The sequence below is a fragment of the Panulirus ornatus genome, chromosome 12 (assembly GCF_036320965.1).
Source record: "Panulirus ornatus isolate Po-2019 chromosome 12, ASM3632096v1, whole genome shotgun sequence".
Lineage (NCBI taxonomy): Eukaryota > Metazoa > Arthropoda > Malacostraca > Decapoda > Palinuridae > Panulirus > Panulirus ornatus.
The window spans coordinates 17,907,011-17,925,914 of record NC_092235.1 but is presented as its reverse complement, the minus strand read 5'-3'; the positions used below and the strand labels follow the sequence as shown (position 1 = coordinate 17,925,914).

The 18,904-nt window shown below is 38.3% G+C and overlaps 2 protein-coding genes across 3 annotated transcripts in view; one reads left to right on the top strand and one right to left on the bottom strand.

Moving 5' to 3' along the window:
• LOC139751814 (XK-related protein 6-like) overlaps positions 1-16,943 on the top strand; it is a 44,651-nt gene extending 27,708 nt beyond the window's left edge. For both annotated transcript variants that reach the window (XM_071667403.1, XM_071667404.1), the window contains exons 6-8: positions 270-426; positions 7,194-7,357; positions 11,213-16,943. In XM_071667403.1, coding sequence (XP_071523504.1) covers positions 270-426; positions 7,194-7,357; positions 11,213-11,379 — 488 coding nt within the window. In that variant the 3' untranslated portion in view covers positions 11,380-16,943. The remainder of the gene's footprint in view (positions 1-269; positions 427-7,193; positions 7,358-11,212) is intronic.
• Positions 1-18,904, bottom strand: part of LOC139751815 (microcephalin-like) — a 225,100-nt gene that overhangs the window by 182,127 nt on the left and 24,069 nt on the right. The gene's annotated exons all lie outside the window — the stretch shown is intronic.

The following is an 18,904-nucleotide window of genomic DNA, read 5'->3' as shown; positions in this document are numbered from 1 at the left end:
CTGAACCAGGCATATTTAACAGTTATAGTAAACCATGGAATAGTCTGTGGAATTTGACCGTGGATAGTAGGCTCTGCATTTAGTAGTGCATTATACATGACAACTAGAGAATGGATGTTTGTAAAGAAGCTGCCAATTATTTGTTCTTGATGCTCCTTTCTTATGAAGGGAGAAGCATGTGGTTGTAAAGAAGTATTTTACTGTAATCAGTTAATTATTATTCTTTCTGGATAAAGTTATTCTCAATGGTATCATAATTCTTTTCATAGGTGCTCGGGTCACAGCCATGGTTCTTTTTGCATCCAGATTTCAACTCCATCTCTTGCTTGTGTGTGCGGGACATTGGATTCTCATGGTGGTGTGGTTAATGGCACACAGGTCATTGAAAAAAGCATGTCCCACACCACTAGGAGAATGTATTCTGAGGTAAGTAAATTAATTAGTCAGTAGTCAATATGACTTGTAATACTTGTAAACTTCAATTGTAATGATGGTTGTATGTGTTACTGCCTGTATTTGACAATGGTGTGACTCAGAGCCCTGCTGATACCAGCATTGGTCATCAAGGACAGTCTGTTAACCAGAGACCGTAGAATACTTGTGAAGTTAATCATTGATGAAGCGTTTAATTATTTTGTTTGGAAATTCTCTGCTTTGCTTCACGTAAACTACTGGATGTATATTTTTTATTTGCATTTCTGGTAAATTCTGAGAAAATAATAGAATGGCATGTGTTCAGTCTCTGCTTAGTGCCATGGTATTTGGCACATCTCTCATTCTTCCATATCTGCTCTTCTAATTCATTACACATCTCTGATCCGTTGAATCTTCTAACTCATTTCTGGGAGTAAACTTTGAGTCTAGTTAACTCATTTTTAGAGAGAAAGTCTGTTTTCTTGAAAAATAAGGTCTATTTAAATGTATAAGTTCTATCCAAACCCTGAAGGATGCACTCCATATTACAAATTATTTAATGAAAAAGTATCCTAGAAATTCTACCTAAGACCTTCAAGGATACACAGCACAGCCCTTCAGATTATTGGAGCAAGTATACTCAGTCTGTATTTCAGTGATTTCATTTGTAAAGAGGAAAGATTAAATGTTTGAAATATACTCTATGTGATTACTGGTGATAAATTGCATTTGTGGTTACTTAAAGAGCATGATGAGGGTATATAGATGTTAACTACAAATGTTTACTGCAGCAACTTTGCTTTCATCTGATTCATTGCTGATTCTGCTGTCTAGGTTACTGCTATTATTGTGCCCAAAGAAATTGTGGTAGTCATATTTTGTTTCTTACATGTTAGCTGAGTTGACATGGGTAACTGAATGCCCAAATCAAAGCTATGATTTTAAAGCCATGTTCTGTATATATACAGGACATGGGGATGGGGAGAAAGAATACTTCCCACGTATTCCCTGCGTGTCATAGAAGGCAACTAAAAGGGGAGGGAGCGGGGGGCTGGAAATCTTCCCCTCTCGTTTTCTTTTTATTTGCGAAAAGAAGGAACAGAGAATGGGGCCAGGTGAGGATATTCCCTCAAAGGCCCAGTCCTCTGTTCTTGATGCTACCTCACTAACGGAAATGGCGAATAGCTTGAAAAAAAAAAAATATATATATATATATATATATATATATATATATATATATATATATATATATATATATATATATATATATATATATATATTTTTTTTTTCTATACTTTGTCGCTGTCTCCCGCATTTGCGAGGTAGCGCAAGGAAACAGACGAAAGAAATGGCCCAACCCCCCCCATACACATGTACATACACACGTCCACACACGCAAATATACATACCTACACAGCTTTCCATGGTTTACCCCAGACGCTTCACATGCCTTGATTCAATCCACTGACAGCACGTCAACCCCTGTATACCACATCGCTCCAATTCACTCTATTCCTTGCCCTCCTTTCACCCTCCTGCATGTTCAGGCCCCGATCACACAAAATCTTTTTCACTCCATCTTTCCACCTCCAATTTGGTCTTCCTCTTCTCCTCGTTCCCTCCACCTCCGACACATATATCCTCTTGGTCAATCTTTCCTCACTCATTCTCTCCATGTGCCCAAACCATTTCAAAACACCCTCTTCTGCTCTCTCAACCACTCTCTTTTTATTTCCACACATCTCTCTTACCCTTACGTTACTTACTCGATCAAACCACCTCACACCACACATTGTCCTCAAACATCTCATTTCCAGCACATCCATCCTCCTGCGCACAACTCTATCCATAGCCCACGCCTCGCAACCATACAACATTGTTGGAACCACTATTCCTTCAAACATACCCATTTTTGCTTTCCGAGATAATGTTCTCGACTTCCACACATTCTTCAAGGCTCCCAAAATTTTCGCCCCCTCCCCCACCCTATGATTCACTTCCACTTCCATGGTTCCATCCGCTGCCAGATCCACTCCCAGATATCTAAAACATATATATATTTATTTTTATTATATTCATTTTGCTTTGTCGCTGTCTCCCGCGTTTGCGAGGTAGCACAAGGAAACAGATGAAAGAAATGGCCCAACCCACCCCCATACACATGTATATACATACATGTCCACACATGCAAATATACATACCTATACATCTCAATGTACACATATATATACACACACAGACACATACATATATACCCATGCACACAATTCACACTGTCTGCCTTTATTCATTCCCATCGCCACCTCGCCACACATGGAATACCATCCCCCTCCCCCCTCATGTGTGCGAGGTAGTGCTAGGAAAAGACAACAAAGGCCCCATTCGTTCACACTCAGTCTCTAGCTGTCATGCAATAATGCCCGAAACCACAGCTCCCTTTCCACATCCAGGCCCCACACAACTTTCCATGGTTTACCCCAGACGCTTCACATGCCCTGATTCAATCCACTGACAGCACGTCAACCTCAGTATACCACATCGATCCAATTCACTCTATTCCTTGCCCGCCTTTCACCCTCCTGCATGTTCAGGCCCTGATCACTCAAAATCTTTTTCACTCCATCTTTCCACCTCCAATTTGGTCTCCCACTTCTCCTCGTTCCCTCCACCTCCGACACATATATCCTCTTGGTCAATCTTTCCTCACTCATTCTCTCCATGTGCCCAAACCATTTCAAAACACCCTCTTCTGCTCTCTCAACCACGCTCTTTTTATTTCCACAAATCTCTCTTACCCTTACATTACTTACTCGGTCAAACCACCTCACACCACACATTGTCCTCAAACATCTCATTTCCAGCACATCCACAATCCTTTGCACAGCTCTATCCATAGCCCACGCCTCTCAACTATACAGCATTGTTGGAACCACTATTCCTTCAAACATACCCATTTTTGCTTTCCGAGATAATGTTCTCGACTTCCACACATTCTTCAAGGCTCCCAGGATTTTCGCCCCCTCCCCCACCCTATGATTCACTTCCGCTTCCATGGTTCCATCCGCTGCCAGATCCACTCCCAGATATCTAAAACACTTTACTTCCTCCAGTTTTTCTCCATTCAAACTTACCTCCCAATTGACTTGACCCTCAACCCTACTGTACCTAATAACCTTGCTCTTATTCACATTTACTCTTTTAACTTTCTTCTTTCACACACTTTACCAAACTCAGTCACCAGCTTCTGCAGTTTCTCACATGAATCAGCCACCAGCGCTGTATCATCAGCGAATAACAACTGACTCACTTCCCAAGCTCTCATCCACAACAGACTTCATACTTGCCCCTCTTTCCAAAACTCTTTCATTCACCTCACCCCATCCATAAACAAATTAAACAACCATGGAGACATCACACACCCCTGCTGCAAACCTACATTCACTGAGAACCAATCACTTTCCTCTCTTCCTACACATACACATGCCTTACATTCTCGATAAAAACTTTTCACTGCTTCTAACAACTTGCCTCCCACACCATATATTCTTAATACCTTCCACAGAGCATCTCTATCAACTCTACCATATGCCATCTCCAGATCCATAAATGCTACATACAAATCCATTTGCTTTTCTAAGTATTTCTCACATACATTCTTCAAAGCAAACACCTGATCCACACATCCTCTACCACTTCTGTCACCATACTGCTCTTCCCCAATCTGATGCTCTGTACATGCCTTCACCCTCTCAATCAATACCCTCCCATATGATTTACCAGGAATACTCAGCAAACTTATACCTCTGTAATTTGAGCACTCACTCTTATCCCCTTTGCCTTTGTACAATGGCACTATGCACGAATTCCGCCAATCCTCAGGCACCTCACCATGAGTCATACATACATTAGATAACCTTACCAACCAGTCAACAATACAGTCACCCCCTTTTTTAATAGATTCCACTGCAATACCATCCAAACCTGCTGCCTTGCCGGCTTTCATCTTCTGCAAAGCTTTTACTACCCCTTCTCTGTTTACCAAATCATTTTCCTTAACCCTCTCACTTTGCACACCAACTCGACCAAAACACCCTATATCTGCCACTCTATCATCAAACACATTCAACAAACCTTCAAAATACTCACTCCATCTCCTTCTCACACCACCACTCCATGTTATCACCTCCCCATTAGCGCCCTTCACTGAAGTTCCCATTTGCTCCCTTGTCTTACGCACTTTATTTACCTCCTTCCGGAACATCTTTTTATTCTCCCTAAAATTTAATGATACTCTCTCACCCTAACTCTCATTTGCCCTCTTTTTCACCTCTTGCACCTTTCTCTTGACCTCCTGTCTCTTTCTTTTATACATCTCCCACTCAATTGCATTTTTTCCCTGCAAAAATTGTCCAAATGCCTCTCTCTTCTCTTTCACTAATAATCTTACTTCTTCCTCCCACCACTCACTACCCTTTCTAATCAACCCACCTCCCACACTTCTCATGCCACAAGCATCTTTTGCGCACTCCATCACTGATTCCCTAATTACATCCCATTCCTCCCCCACTCCCCTTACTTCCATTGTTCTCACCTTTTTCCATTCTGTACTCAGTCTCTTCTGGTACTTCCTCATACAAGTCTCCTTCCCAAGCTCACTTACTCTCACCACCCTCTTCACCCCAACATTAACTCTTCTTTTCTGAAAACCCATACAAATCTTCACCTTAGCCTCCACAGGTGTTTGCTTTGAAGAATGTATGTGAGAAATACTTAGAAAAGCAAATGGATTTGTATGTAGCATTTATGGATCTGGAGAAGGCATATGATAGAGTTGATAGAGATGCTCTGTGGAAGGTATTAAGAATATATGGTGTGGGAGGCAAGTTGTTAGAAGCAGTGAAAAGTTTTTATCGAGGATGTAAGGCATGTGTACGTGTAGGAAGAGAGGAAAGTGATTGGTTCTCAGTGAATGTAGGTTTGCGGCAGGGGTGTGTGATGTCTCCATGGTTGTTTAATTTGTTTATGGATGGGGTTGTTAGGGAGGTGAATGCAAGAGTTTTGGAAAGAGGGGCAAGTATGAAGTCTGTTGGGGATGAGAGAGCTTGGGAACTGAGTCAGTTGTTGTTCGCTGATGATACAGCGCTGGTGGCTGATTCATGTGAGAAACTGCAGAAGCTGGTGACTGAGTTTGGTAAAGTGTGTGAAAGAAGAAAGTTAAGAGTAAATGTGAATAAGAGCAAGGTTATTAGGTACAGTAGGGTTGAGGGTCAATTCAATTGGGAGGTGAGTTTGAATGGAGAAAAACTGGAGGAAGTGAAGTGTTTTAGATATCTGGGAGTGGATCTGGCAGCGGATGGAACCATGGAAGCGGAAGTGGATCATAGGGTGGGGGAGGGGGCGAAAATTCTGGGAGCCTTGAAGAATGTGTGGAAGTCGAGAACATTATCTCGGAAAGCAAAAATGGGTATGTTTGAAGGAATAGTGGTTCCAACAATGTTGTATGGTTGCGAGGTGTGGACTATGGATAGAGTTGTGCGCAGGAGGATGGATGTGCTGGAAATGAGATGTTTGAGGACAATGTGTGGTGTGAGGTGGTTTGATCGAGTAAGTAACGTAAGGGTAAGAGAGATGTGTGGAAATAAAAAGAGCTTGGTTGAGAGAGCAGAAGAGGGTGTTTTGAAATGGTTTGGTCACATGGAGAAAATGAGTGAGGAAAGATTGACCAAGAGGATATATGTGTCGGAGGTGGAGGGAACGAGGAGAAGAGGGAGACCAAATTGGAGGTGGAAAGATGGAGTGAAAAAGATTTTGTGTGATCGGGGCCTGAACATGCAGGAGGGGGAAAGGAGGGCAAGGAATAGAGTGAATTGGAGCGATGTGGTATACCGGGGTTGACGTGCTGTCAGTGGATTGAATCAAGGCATGTGAAGCGTCTGGGGTAAACCATGGAAAGCTGTGTATGTATATTTGCGTGTGTGGACGTATGTATATACATGTGTATGGGGGTGGGTTGGGCCATTTCTTTCGTCTGTTTCCTTGCGCTACCTCGCAAACGTGGGAGACAGCGACAAAGCAAAAAAAAAAATAAAAAAAAAAATGTTTATGTTTATGTATATGTTGATATGTATATGTAAATGTGCATGTATGGGTGTTTATGTAAATATATGTGCATATGAGTGGATGGGCCATTCTTTCATCTGTTTCGTGGCGCTACCTTGCTGATGCAGGAAACGGTGATCAAGTATGATAATGATAATGATGATAATAACATAATCATACATATTTGCTATTTTTCACTTTAGTGAGGTAGTGTCAACAATAGGAGACTGAGCCTTAGAGGGAAAAATTATTATATGACCCCTTCTCTGCTCCTTCTTTTGGAAATGTAAAAGTGGAAGGGAGGATTTCCAGCCCCCCCTCCATCCCTTTTAGTTGCCTTCTACAACACGTAGGGAAGATGTGGGTAATATTCTTTCTCCCCAATCTCCAGGAGTCCTGATTAATTTTTGCATTCTTCTTCTCTTAATCTTTTTCCTTCCATCCAAGATGGCCACAGTTGGGGCATGTTTTTGCTTGTGCCATGTTTATAAAAAATTGAGATGTTTGAAGAACAAAAACTAACATAATTATGTACATCTGAGTGAAAGAAATTTTTGGTATTCTATTATCCTGACTATACTGGACTTTACATTATCTGTTGTGTTTAGTTTTCATAACATTTTAATCTCCCTTTATGAATCCATACTTTGTTCATTAATGCGGATATTTTAACATTTCAGTTTTATCTTGGGTGCTGTCTACATTTTCACCTTCATCAATGTTAAGGACGAACAAACACGAACAAAATATGTAGCATACTATACTCTCTGTGGTATTGAGAATTTGTTGATGGTTATATTGTGGCTAATCTATGCTGACTCCTCTCTCTGGTATTACATACCAGGTAAGTTTGGGTATATTTTATTTATGAGTGTATAGTGTTTGACATATAGTGTAGGGAGTGGTTTTTTTTAACGTCTAAGTGTGATCAGGACAGAGTTCACTCCACATTCATTTCAGAAAAATGCTAATAATTCCAGGCCTACCCATGGCCAATCAGAGATTGCCATCAGGCTGAAGTTGTTGATCTATTTACTTCTAGCCTAGTAAGGCTCAAAATTTACAGATCACAGGTGGCAACCCACAGAAAGGCACAGTCGGTATGTATGTGAGAAAACAAAGAAAGGCAGGGCAGAATTAGAACTGGAGAAAAATCCTACAGTGTCATTTACACACATAGTACAAGGAATTAAGTCACATCTCTAGCAAGCATGCTAACACATCTCATGTTGATTAGTGGCTAAATGGCCTTAGTCTTTAGGGGATTAGTTATAGTGATAATGATTTGGCAAGTGTTGAACTGTTAGTACTGAGAAAAGTTCTTTGTGTTTCATGAATCCATTGTTAGTCGGTGAGAAGGAACAAAGATGGATGATTCAGCAAATGTCATTTAACATGTGATAAGCCTGGCATGTGCAGAATGTGCAGAATGCCAAATATGAATGTCTTTGCAGCAACAAATATGGTTAATTTAGCATTTTTTCAATTATTAATATTTCCTATTCATTGATGCCTAATATATGTTTTTAATAATTTTGAAAACCTTTTAGTCCCAACGGTAGAAATATTGATAATTTTCAAATTGTTAAAGGATGGACATAGAGGATTACCTTTGATATGGAGATGTGCAGCCAAGAGTTACTTGTGTGGGCTGGTAAACTTGTCAAGAAAGGAGGGGGATCAAAAGGAGTATTTTTCAAGAGTGACAAACCAAAAGAGGAGAGAGAAAGAGACAGCCAGAGAAACCACACAGAAGGCAGGGAATGACAGAAATCCAATAAGGCCAGAGGGAGGAACAACATTTACCCTTCTAGATCAGGGATGCTGTAATTGATTAGTAGTGTGTGCCTTAGGCTGAAGAAGTTTTTGTTCAGATGAGACAGAATAGTGATGTATGGAAAGGAGATAGAGTTCAAAGGCTTTATCTGGGGAAGCAGGCCTGACATTGTGGTAGTGGAGACAAAACTCCAAAATGAGCTTAAGTATGATACAACCAGTTCAGAGGGGTACATGATAGCAAAGAGGGGCAAAAAAGATAAGGGAAAGGGTATACAGGTACGCCACCAATTTTCCGGCACTCTTGGTTCCAAAGCCTTGCCAGATTAACCATTTTACCAGACCAACCGTGGTCACGTAATAATAATAATTCATCAACACACCTCTGACACTAATTATACATCTCCCATGTGTCTAAAGTATACCATGGACTGCTAGAAATTTAAATTAAACAAATATGAAATGTAAATTAAATAAATAAATGAAATACATTATACACCTGCTCAGGACTGGGTGCTCGTCTGCTACAAGTTTCGCAAATTTGTCCACATACTTGGCAGCTCCTTTGTGGTTTGCAGACTGCTTTTCTCGGCACACTTTATTCATGGAAATTCCATGATGCTTCTTGAATCTTTGAATCCATCCTTCACTATTAGTTACGCTCATGCTGTAATTTAAGTTCTTTATGGAACAACTTAGCCCGGTTCATTATCATGCTACCTGACAAGTCCCCTCCATCACTCCAACACTGTCAAAACCATTCCATCATCTTTTGATCATGCTTAGTGCTTCTTGGAAATGCTGTCTGCACAGAATTTCAATATTTTTTTCCCTTTGCTTCTTTATACCATAAACAGTTGTACAACCAATACTGTAGATGTCACACAGCTTATGCATTGAAACACCACGACCCATTTTTTCAACAGTTCTACTTTATCTTTGATCGATATGGACTGGTGTTTACATTTGACAACACGACTGACACTCTCATATGTCTTAGAAGCCATAGCAAGGGTTAAATCTAAGCAAAATAAGCTAAGAATCTCACAGAATTGTGGTATCACCACCAACAAGTGCAGTGTAAAGAATGTAAATAAGCACGCCCTAAACACAAAGCCATTTGTGGCCGCCCAGTAAACTAGTCTGGTGGCCGCAGTAATTTCAAGTTCCCTCACGTAATTTTGTCCAAACTAAAGGAGGTACCAAACCATCAGTTGCCGGAAATTCAATGGTGTACTTGTACCATGAAATCTCAGGAAATATCAGTGGATGGCATATTCAGACAGAACATATGGGGTAAAATTACTGTAGGAGGTGATGTTAGTTTACAACCCTACAAGGAATTGCAGTGACCCTTATCTAATGTACATTGAGAACAGTGAAGGAACACTTAGGATGGTAAAAGTAGCAGAAGGATGCTTTTTCTTTAGATATGGTAAAGTCCAGATATTGGTGGATTGTAGATATGAGGATACATTTTAGGAAAACATGGAATTTCATGTAGAGAAAGAGCCAGGGAGACACAACCATGGGGCTGATATGAAATATCTGTTTGACTTTGTCTTTACATATAGTAGCATGAAAATCAAACATATCAGTTATATTACGTCATTCAGAAAAAGTGATAATGTTTTGCTTGACGGGGAGGCAACGGGAATGAATAAGGGCAGCAAGTATGAATTATGTACATGTTTATGTATGTATATGTCTGTGTATGTATATATACGTATATGTTGAAATGAGTGCCAAAAAGCAAAGGAGCTTAGATATAATCAGCCAGCTTGTAAAGGAAATGAGAGAGCAAGAAATGATCACAAGATGCAAGATGAGGGGGGAGGAGCACAGAAACCTTGAAGATAGTATTGTGGATAAGGCAAGTGACTGCCCAAAACTTCTTCCATAACTTTATCAGGAATGAATTATCAGTTAAAAAGCAGCTGATAAGGCTAAAGGATTCAGAAGAACTATTAAGGATGATAAGAAAATATGTGCTGAGCTTAATGATAAGTTTAAGTGTTTTCAAAGTGGAGGACTCTGTTGCCCCAACATTAACAAGTTAGGATTAAAACAGCTCATGATCCTGATGATGTTTACCTGAAGAAATGTTTTAGTGACATTTGCTGGGACACTAAAATATTGTTCAACAGGTCATCAGAGGAAGGTGTGAAAAAAGGTATATGTGTCTTTGTTTAAGATGTGATCAGGAAATATCTCTGAAGTACAGACCTCTCTCTCCCTAACAAGTGTGGTTCATAAATACATGAAAAGGATAATCAGAAAGCAAACACATGACCAATTGCAAAAAGAGAAGCCATTTAACTGGGAGGCACCACAGATTCAGAGAATTTCCAAGACTTTCATGACAGTGTGAGCTCTATCTGATATCAAAGTAATGAATGAGTAGACTGTGTATTCCTTGACGCCAAAAGCCTTTGACACTGTACTCCATTAAAATTTGATTAAGAAGCTAGATTTACAAGTAGAAATAAGGGGCAGATTTCTTCATAGGTTTGAAGATTACCATAGGGGATGCAAAGGACACAAGTTAAGAGGGTATTCTTGAAATGTGTTGGGTCACCTGTGGTGTGCTACAGAGCTTGGTCCTGGGCCCACTGGAATTCTTGGTATACAATAAACGACTTGCTTGATGGACTAAACTCTTATCTAGACATGTTTGTGGATAATGCCAAAGTCTTAAGAGAAGTAAAGTAGCAGTAAATGTAGGATGAGGCAGAAATAAGTTGGAAAAACATAGAGAAGGACAATTATGAGCAACTTGTGAAGTGTTTTGGCAGAAATTCTGCATGAGAATGATGGGAAGTGGCATATCTTGTGTTTGAAAATTGTAGATCTGATGAATTTAAAATCACTGATACCATATAATGTGTAAGGGTACTGTACTGAGTTGACTTTTACTTTTCAGGTGTGGTGTTCCACTTCTTTTCATTTGCTTTAGGAATAACGTTCATGAGTATATACTACAGATTCTTGCATCCCACGGTGCCCCATACTTTACTTTCTGGAAGCCAAAACACAACAGGAGCCCCAAGTGGATTTTCAGAGAGTCAAGATGTTCCTGAAACAGATTGAAGTAATTCAGTCTGATGACAGTCAGTGTTTTCAGGACTGACATTATTTGTATTTATGTGCTTTACTCACCATAGTGCCTTAAAGGAGTTTTAGCATTATTCATATACTATGTATAATATATTGTGTTCCCTTTTGTTATGAACTTCTTAGGCAAAGTTGTACATATATCATTTTTCCATTTCATTGTTTTGCAAACATGAAACATGAAAGTAAAGGTAAATTATATGTATATTGTGAATTTGTATGAATAGATAATTTTGTTTCTCAATTACTTATTTTGTCATGAAATTCTGGTCGTATAATTTCATGTGCTGATAAGTACTTCTTAATTGTCATATTTATGTTAGCTGAAGAAACGTTCCTCTTGTGAAGTAAATATTGCAGTTTGATTTGACTTCAATAGTCTTTCTTATAAGTTCTAAAAACTATTTTAGTTACAGTATCTGCAAGACACATTGGTTGTCTCCCATATATTTTCAAAGGCAATATCACACTTACATTTTGGAACTCTGTCATCTCTCCTTTAGCCTTGATTACCATTTGCAGACAGCTGAACATGAAATTCGCAAGGCTCCTGAAGTATTCTACATCAAAGTTTTGGGTCCATAGTGTCTTGATCTGAATGAGGCGAGACACTGATGAGGTATTGCAGGAAGCAAGCTTGATTTTCATCTGGTTTGAGCAGTGTTACTTGGGTTAAGGTCTGGGAAGTTCCCTGGCCATTGTTGAATATTTTTCTCTGATAACCAGTTCATCACCTTTCCGGCTTTATGGCAGGGGGGCATTATCCTGCATAAAGTGATCACACCTTCAACCTCATAAAGAGGAAGCAGATGGTCCTCTAGCACCTTAATGCACTGCTCTTTCTTCAATGTAGTGTTTTTAGGTAAGGATTACAACCCTCCCCTACCCATTGCACCACTAAAGCAATCCTCTATCATCACACTATCTGGGTATTTCACCATTTTTACTGTGAAATGAGTTATACTAGCTGGCACCCATCCTTGCCCTTCCCTGCCTTAATCCACTGTGCTCTCTCCATTCCTATTATTTCCTGCAAAAGTGAGTCATTTGCATTTCATTCCATTTTGGAGATGATGACTTGTCTTTGAGAGGTGTTTCTTAAAAGTTTTGGATGGCTTTTCATGAGTTTGGTGGCTGAAATGGAGGGTATCTGTAGATCTAGAAGTCTTCTTTGGGTAACCAAGGATAGGTTTTGGTGGTTGGATGATGTTTTCAGGGAAGGCATGAGTGCTGGCAAGCAGTTGCCTGGTCTTGCGTTCTGAGTGTCCAATGCACATAGAAATGTCAAATGTACCCACATTTACTTGCTTCCAGGTGAGAATTCAGGCTTTTTCCTCCTTAGAAAGGTAAGATCCTAGATGCACAGGTGGACGAAAGACAATGCCTAGAAGCAAAATTCCCAAATTGAAGTGGCAGCCAGGTAGAGTAATGAAAGAATATCCCTAAAGATAGCCTGATACACAGTAAGACAGGTTGCTGGTGCTTACACTGTTACAAACATGAGTCTCAGCAAACAGATGTATGATGATTTCTCCATGAGAGCATCAGATGCTTGTACCCACAATATACCTAAGCCATGTATCATCTTTGAAAATAGATGGGAGGTGGACTCGGTTTTTTGCAGATGATGTATTACTGTAGTGTCAAAAAAGAAAAATGACAACATCTAAGATAATGCTTTCATGTGTCTGGCTTCATTTGCATAACAAATCCTAACACTTGAAAGTCTTATTTTAAACAGTATTGTCAGATTTTTGTAGAGGACACTGCAAGAGGATCAAAGCCAACAGCATTTACGTAACTTTGAACAAAAAACTTTGTTCTTGTACCAGTTTACAATGTTAGCAGTATAATTAATAATATTTCAATATTGTTGTACTACAGGTGGTAAGAAAAGAGAATGTTGAACCAAACATTGAAATATAATTTCATCTATTCCATTATGGACAGAACCCTCTGATTATATAAGAGATCGCTTTCTCTTCTGAGAGTTAAAACACCATTTTGATTCTCCTAATGAGATTTATCCATGATGATTCACCCACCTTACTATCATAGAATATATTAGATTAACAGATGGTCATTCACAGGACTTAGCCACTGTATACCAACTCATTCAGGCTTAGTATGTCATCACAGAGGTAAAGTGATGCCGAGTGTCCCTCATCCAAATTTATTTACATATGCTCACTTACACTGTTTGGACCTAATAACAATCGTCTGCAGGATCTTCACTTTTATTTCTAGTCTTTTGGTAAGAGGGTGATCAGATGTCATTGCCTTTTTTTTGTGGGTTTTACATGACATTGTTCATAAGTGCAATGCATCCTTTAATGTATGCTGCACCACTATCAGGCATATGGGGAACTGTAGGAATATTTTCAGGCATTCTGAGCAAGATGCATGATATTTCCTAAGTATTTTTTATCACAAACAAATGTAATTACTGTTTTCATCAGTAATATCTATTATCTTTTAAGAGTAAGACAAATTCAAAAAATATTACCTAACATGAGGATGCAAATATCTTACAGGTGTTCTTGACATTTCTACATTTACTAACCCGTATGTGAATAAGATTAGGCCTGTAGTGTCTGGAAACAAGTGCCTGGGTTGCCACTATTTGTATAACTGGCTGTATAGTTTGTCTGGAGGCAGAGATGGCCATTCAAGGTTTTGAAATGTCTCAAATGGAGTTGACTGCTTCCAATGTCTATTTCTCATATGAGGTCAACCACTTTCAAAGGGTTAAAGAGTGCAAGGAAGCAAGTTCCAGATTGATGTGGATGAGAATGAAAACAGGCTATAAGATGTGTGATTGTCAGTGCTTATGCACCTGGTTGTGAGATGGTGGGAGATTTGAATGCAAGAGTGAGTAATGAGTCAGTAGAGGATATAATTTGGGAGCATGGGGTACTCAGTGTAAATGAAAATGGTGAATAGCTTCTCTAGATATGTGCTGAAAAAGCATTGTTAATTAATTTTGGAAAAAGGCTTGCATGCATAAGTATGCTTAGAAAAGTAGGGTTTGAGGTCAACAGGTATTGGAATACACACTAATGGACAGACTTGCAAAAGAGAGACTGTTAGATATGAAAGTAAAAGTGCTGAGAGAGGTAGCTGGTAGGATGTCCAATCACATGTTGGTAGGGATGAATATGGATTGTAGTGGTTTGGTGAAAAGAGGAATATTTATCTATTTTTTTTTTACTCAATGACTATTTTCTGTATTTTCTGCATTAATGAGGTAGTGCCAAGAACAGATGAAGAAAGGCCACATCCGCTAACATGCAGTCTCTAGCCATTATGTGTAATACACTGAAACCACATACATTTCCAGCTCTCATTCCCCTTCTACTCTCTCTTTTTTAATTAATTTTCCCATACTACTAGCCAAAGTCTTTGTAACAGCTCTCTCTTTAAGCTTAACACTGCTCTGGATCTCATGTGAGGAATGAACGTGGGATGCTCTGGACTATACATAAATTTAATGGTTCCTACCCTTCTTTGAATTCCCAACTGATGTTTCATTCCAAGACTTATTTGTGGGTATCATTAGTGGCCGGCCACCACAGCTGGAAAAAGTATCACGCAGATCTGGAACATAGATCATCAGAGAGTGCAGATATTTCATCTTGATATGATAGATTTATATGTCTAAGTTTGTAGTCACTTTTTTAATAAAAAAAATCTTGAAAAAGTATTTATAATTTGATAAAGATAGAAATATTTTTCATTGTAAATGAAGATCTGTGTATGCAAATTATGTATCAATACTTTATATGAATATGTTTGATATATAGAATATATGCAGAAGTCCCTTGCCAACCATCAACATACAAAGTTTCTAGAGGACCCTGAGGTTGGTCAAGCATGGATGGCAAGGCACAGGGTCTATGGGAAATTAGGGGTTACGGCGAGTAACTCCTGAGATACTACCTAAAGTCCTATAATGAAAACTTCAAAATTGAAAATAAGCACATTTTACCTCAAGAATTCAAAAACAACATGCTTATTCAAAAAAAAAAAAAAAAAAAAAAAAGAAATTATGCACGAAACTGTAAGGTAATACCATGATAGTAACATATCACCACTGATGCTGTGCCTACATATACAGCCAACCATCTACGCTTCTCAAAAGGCTACTCCCATCTTTGCCCAAGGAATACCACTTAGTTATGATACTCTCCTGCCTTTCCCTATGGTGGTCTGCTGGGCTGAGCCACAAGCAGCTCACAGCCACATGGCACTCACTGATTTCATGGATAAAATTTTGGTGCTGCCATGGAAAACCAAAGATACTCAGAACTTCATGCTTTGGTTTGTAACATGGTATACATTATTCTAAGTGTGTACACTCAAAACCATTGTCGGTAAAACTGTGTCAGGCAAGGGACCTCTGTAGGTAAAAGACACAAAAATGGTATGTATGGCAAGTGTGATATCAAAGCCATGATTCTACACAGTGTGTAGTGTGATTACATGTATAGGCAGAATGAAATTATGTCTGGTAAAATGCCATACTTATCATATACTTACATAAATAGAGAGCATCCATTCCAGCAATGCAGGCCTTCCACTCAACACCCTCCCATAGCAACAAAGAGGAAAGTATATTACTTTTTCTTTCAATAACATAAGGTATAGACATATTCTGTATGGAAAAAATTATTTGATTTTTTCATACTGAGTTACAGACATTAAGATACTGATTCTGAACACATTTCTCTCTTATTGCTAACCTAAACTATAAACCTCTCACTCATTTCACTGGTTGTTCTTAGATATTTTTGTTGAGCAGAATACCTTCACCACTTCACTATACATCTTTAACAGATCAAATACCTCATACATGTCTTCTCATCATTAAGTTTTTTAGATTCATAAGAGTCACTGGAATTACTAGACTCTACTTACGTTGTTTACATCCAACAAGGTGGTAACACCTTTAACAAATCAAATACCTCGCATATGTCTTCTCATTATTAAGCTTTTCTGGATTCATAAGATTCATGGGCATTACCAGACTCTACCTACACTGCTTACCTTCAGCAAGATTGTAACATCATTAATGAACAAAAATGAGTACAATCTCATGGAGGAACTTCTTGCTCCAAAGGAATTCATTGTTTCCTAGCTACTGATTGTAATGCAGCCATGAAGCTGTGAGAGCTCCATAAAAGGGGCCCTGGGGTTATATAATATAATTAGGTTAAGAATTAAAGTCATGTATGCTTTCTTATCCCCCTAGGTTTCTAAGACTGTTATTCTAAAAGTAAATACCTAGTCCTCATAGTACTGCTGTAAGCGGTGTAGATTATAGTTGTCAGAAGAAAAAACTTCATTTACAAGTCTTCTTCATAATGGTCTGAAAAATATGTGAAAATACTCATGTAAAAATATAGCACAGTACAAAGTTATTGTATTACAAAATGGAGAATTGTTCCCTCTGGAGGATTTTCATTGAACTGTATTACTGTTTTAAACACCTGAGAGTTTGGTACTGTACGAATCTTTATTATACATTGATAATAAATGAATATTATTTCCTCATTTACCTTAAAAGATCAAGAAAGATTCACATGGACAACAGAAAAGCAAAAAAATACTGTCAGATTATGAGAGTTTATTTACTGATATTAAATGGTTTATCCTTGAGGATATGGAAGACAAAATGCTGTCCACATATCTCATCCATTACAGGAGGTGATTAAGAGAGAAGGGAATGGGTACTGGAAATTTTCCCCTCTGTATTAGTTTTCAAAGGACTGAATACAGGAAGGAGCTAAGTAAGGATTATTTCCTCTCAAGCCTCATTTATATGTTCATGACATTCCCTTGCTTATGCAGGAATAATGAACACTTGAAAGAAAAAGAGAGGGGCATTTCCTGATCTTTGCTAAAAGCTAGCTGACACTGCATGATTTGGACTTTGATCATGATTGTTGTTTACTTGCTGAAATGAGAAGCGATGAAGTTGGATTTTTCTATTGGATATGTTTATACATTTAGCAATACTTTTGACTTAACTCATTGATGAATTTTCCCTTCTGTAATTATTGCTCTTATTTATACTTTCTGTATAGTTTCATGCCATTGTGAAGAATACATTTATTAGGTTTAGGGGGATGCAGTGACAAGTGACTTCAAACAAACTATTGATATAAAAAAATTTTGATTAAATAAGTCACACAGCATTCCCTGAATTTTTTTAAACCTTCATATTATTTTGCTGTATTGTATTTTTTATTTACTTGTATCTTGAAATATGAACTTTATGAGAATTCTGAGATTCCAGCAATTTAATGCAAGTATAGGAAAAATCATTGTATAACAAAACTATGTACAACACGTCTTTCTTTCTGTACAACATCTGAGGAGCACAGTGCATGCTGCTTTCAGATCTAAAAACCTTTCCAGCATTGACAGACTATCTTAGGTAAAGAGGAATACAAATAAATTCCATTAGCAACAGACCACAGAGTCCTATCGAGGATATGAGTGTAAGGGCTCAAAAACGCGTAGATTAGTGTTTTAAGAGTATAAAGACATATGGGTGATTCAAACATATATCTGCAGAATTTAGTGTAACTAAGGAGATGCAAGCAATGTCAGCCATGGACTTGAAGCAGAGTATTTATCAATTCCATTCTCATGTGTATCAGTTGATACTATTTCAACTACTTTAGCCATAAATCATTCCATATACTAGCAATCCTATTGAGGAAAAGTACCTCACCTCATTCAAAGTTAAACCCTTGACCACAAGTTTGTATCCATTACTTTGAGTGATATCAAACAAGTCCAGCTGTATGTAGCTTGTGAGATTATGATCATCAAAGCCTGTGATAATTCTGAACATCTCTATTAGATCACCTCTTAAACTTCTCATTTCTAAGCTAAATATTTTTTAAGTCAGTTAACCAACAGTCACAGGATTTGTTTCATGTGAGGAATCATGATAGCTCACTGCTGTACTCTGTCCATTTTGTATACATCTTTTTTCAAAGAGGGTGAACAAAACTGAATTTGATATTAAAGGTGAGGATGCACAAATGAGTTGTAAAGAGTGAGAATTTCCTTTGATATGAATTTGAAAGTCCTAGCTATGAATCAAAGAATTTTGTTCACCCATTTTACAACCTTTTTGCAATGCTTACCTGGCTTTAGGTCACCAGAGATAATTACACCAAGTCCTTTTCCTAATTTACCTTCTATATTTCACAAGAATTCATACTGTAGCTTGCCCTCCAGTTTACACCACTGATATGTAAAACTTTAGCACTCATCAATATTAAAATCATTTGCCACCTATCAGCACAGTCCTTCAATTTGTCTATGAAGAAGTTCAGTATCTGTTGCAAATTTGTTTCCCAGCTTTGTATCATTTGCAAATTTTAGTGTCATACAATGTAACCCATTATCAGTCTCAGATAATGGGTGCAAATCAGTGGCGATATGCATAAAAAACAATTTGTGTGTTAATTTGCAGATTTATATT